At 62.1% G+C, this 1,478-nt stretch overlaps 1 protein-coding gene across 4 annotated transcripts in view; it reads right to left on the bottom strand.

Annotated features, from left to right (window-relative positions):
- Window positions 1-1,478, bottom strand: part of LOC119588084 — a 13,837-nt gene that overhangs the window by 8,442 nt on the left and 3,917 nt on the right. For 3 of the 4 annotated variants that reach the window (XM_037936792.1, XM_037936793.1, XM_037936791.1), the window contains exon 3: window positions 1,275-1,429. In XM_037936792.1, the coding sequence (XP_037792720.1) occupies window positions 1,275-1,429 (155 nt within the window). The remainder of the gene's footprint in view (window positions 1-1,274; window positions 1,430-1,478) is intronic. The other variant, XM_037936794.1, reaches the window with a different exon arrangement.

Raw genomic sequence — 1,478 nt, 5'->3', positions numbered from 1 at the left:
ATGATAATAACCCCCTCCTTCCCCTCAGTGCCACACCCAAACCCCCTCCCTTCCCCCCTCAGTGCCACACCCAACCCCCCTTCCCTCTCCGTGCCACAGCCAAACCCCCCTCCTTCCCTCTCAGTGCCACAGACAAACCCCCTCCTTCCCCATCAGTGCCACAGCCAAACACCCTCCTTCCCTCTCGTGCCACCCCCAAACCCCCTCCTTCCTCTCAGTGCCACACCTAAACCCACCATCCTTCCCCCTCAGTGCCACACCCAAACCCCCTCCTTCCCCTCATTGCCACAACCAACCCCTCCTCCCCTCAGTGCCACACCCAAACCCCCATCCTTCCCCTCAAGTGCCCCACCCAAACCCCCTCCTTCCCCCTCAGTGCCACACCCATAAACCCCCTCCTTCCCTCTCAGTGCAGCACACCCAAACCCCCTCCTTCCCCCATCAGGTCCACACCCAAACCCGCTCCTTCCCCGCTCGTCATGCCACACCCAAGACCCCCTCCTTTCCCTCTCTAGTGCCACACCCAAACCCCCTCCTTCCCCCTCAGTGCCTACAGCCCAAACCCCCTCCTCCCCCTCATGCCACAGACCCACCCCCTCCTTCCCCTCAGTGCCACACCCGAAGACCCCCTCCTTCCCTCTCAGTACCGACACCCAAACCCCTCTTTCCTTCCCTCTCAGTGCTACACGAACCCCCTCCTTCCCCCTCAGTGCCACAGAACAAACCCTACCTGTTTCCCTCTCAGTGCCACACCCAAACCCACTCCTTCCCTCTCATTAACCACACCCAAACCCCTCCTTCCCTCTCATGCCACCACCCAAACCCCCCTCCTTCCCTCTCAGTGCCACACCCAAACCCCCTCCTTCCCCCTCTGTGCCACACCCAACCCCCTCCTTCCCTCTCAGTGCCACACCCAACCCCCTCCTTCCCTCTCGGTGCCACACCCAAACCCCCTCCTTCCCTCTCAGGCCAACCCGAAACCCCCTCCTTCCTTCCCTCTGTGCCAAAACCCAAACCCCCTCCTTCCCTCCAGATGCTCACACCCAACCCCTCCTTCCTCTCATTGCCACAACCCTAAACCCCCTCCTTCCCTCTCGTGCCACAGCCAACCCCCTCCTTCCCTCTCAGTGCCACACCCAACCCCCTCCTTCCCTCTCGTGCCACAACCCAACCCCCGCCTTCCCTCTCAGTGCCCCAGCCAAACCCCCTCCTTTCCCTCTTCAGTGCCACACCCAAACCCCCTCCTTCCCTCTCAGTGCCACAGCGAAACCCACCTCGGTCAGGTTGACGTTCATGACGGTGCCATTGTAGATCCGGTTGTGCGCCAGGCATCCCAAGAACGTGTCCTCGAGGGCGAGCCAGTACCTCGGCCTCCAAACCCGGAAGACGTCGACCTCCACTCTCCAGGACGTAACCCCGAGGTCGTCCTCTAGAAGGGGGGGAGGGGGGATTAGTCGAAGGAGGGTGGGGGAGGAAGT

Source organism: Penaeus monodon, chromosome 23 (assembly GCF_015228065.2).
Source record: "Penaeus monodon isolate SGIC_2016 chromosome 23, NSTDA_Pmon_1, whole genome shotgun sequence".
NCBI classification, from domain to species: Eukaryota; Metazoa; Arthropoda; class Malacostraca; order Decapoda; family Penaeidae; genus Penaeus; species Penaeus monodon.
The sequence above is the reverse complement of the archived record's forward strand: the minus strand, read 5'-3'. Positions and strand labels throughout refer to the sequence as shown.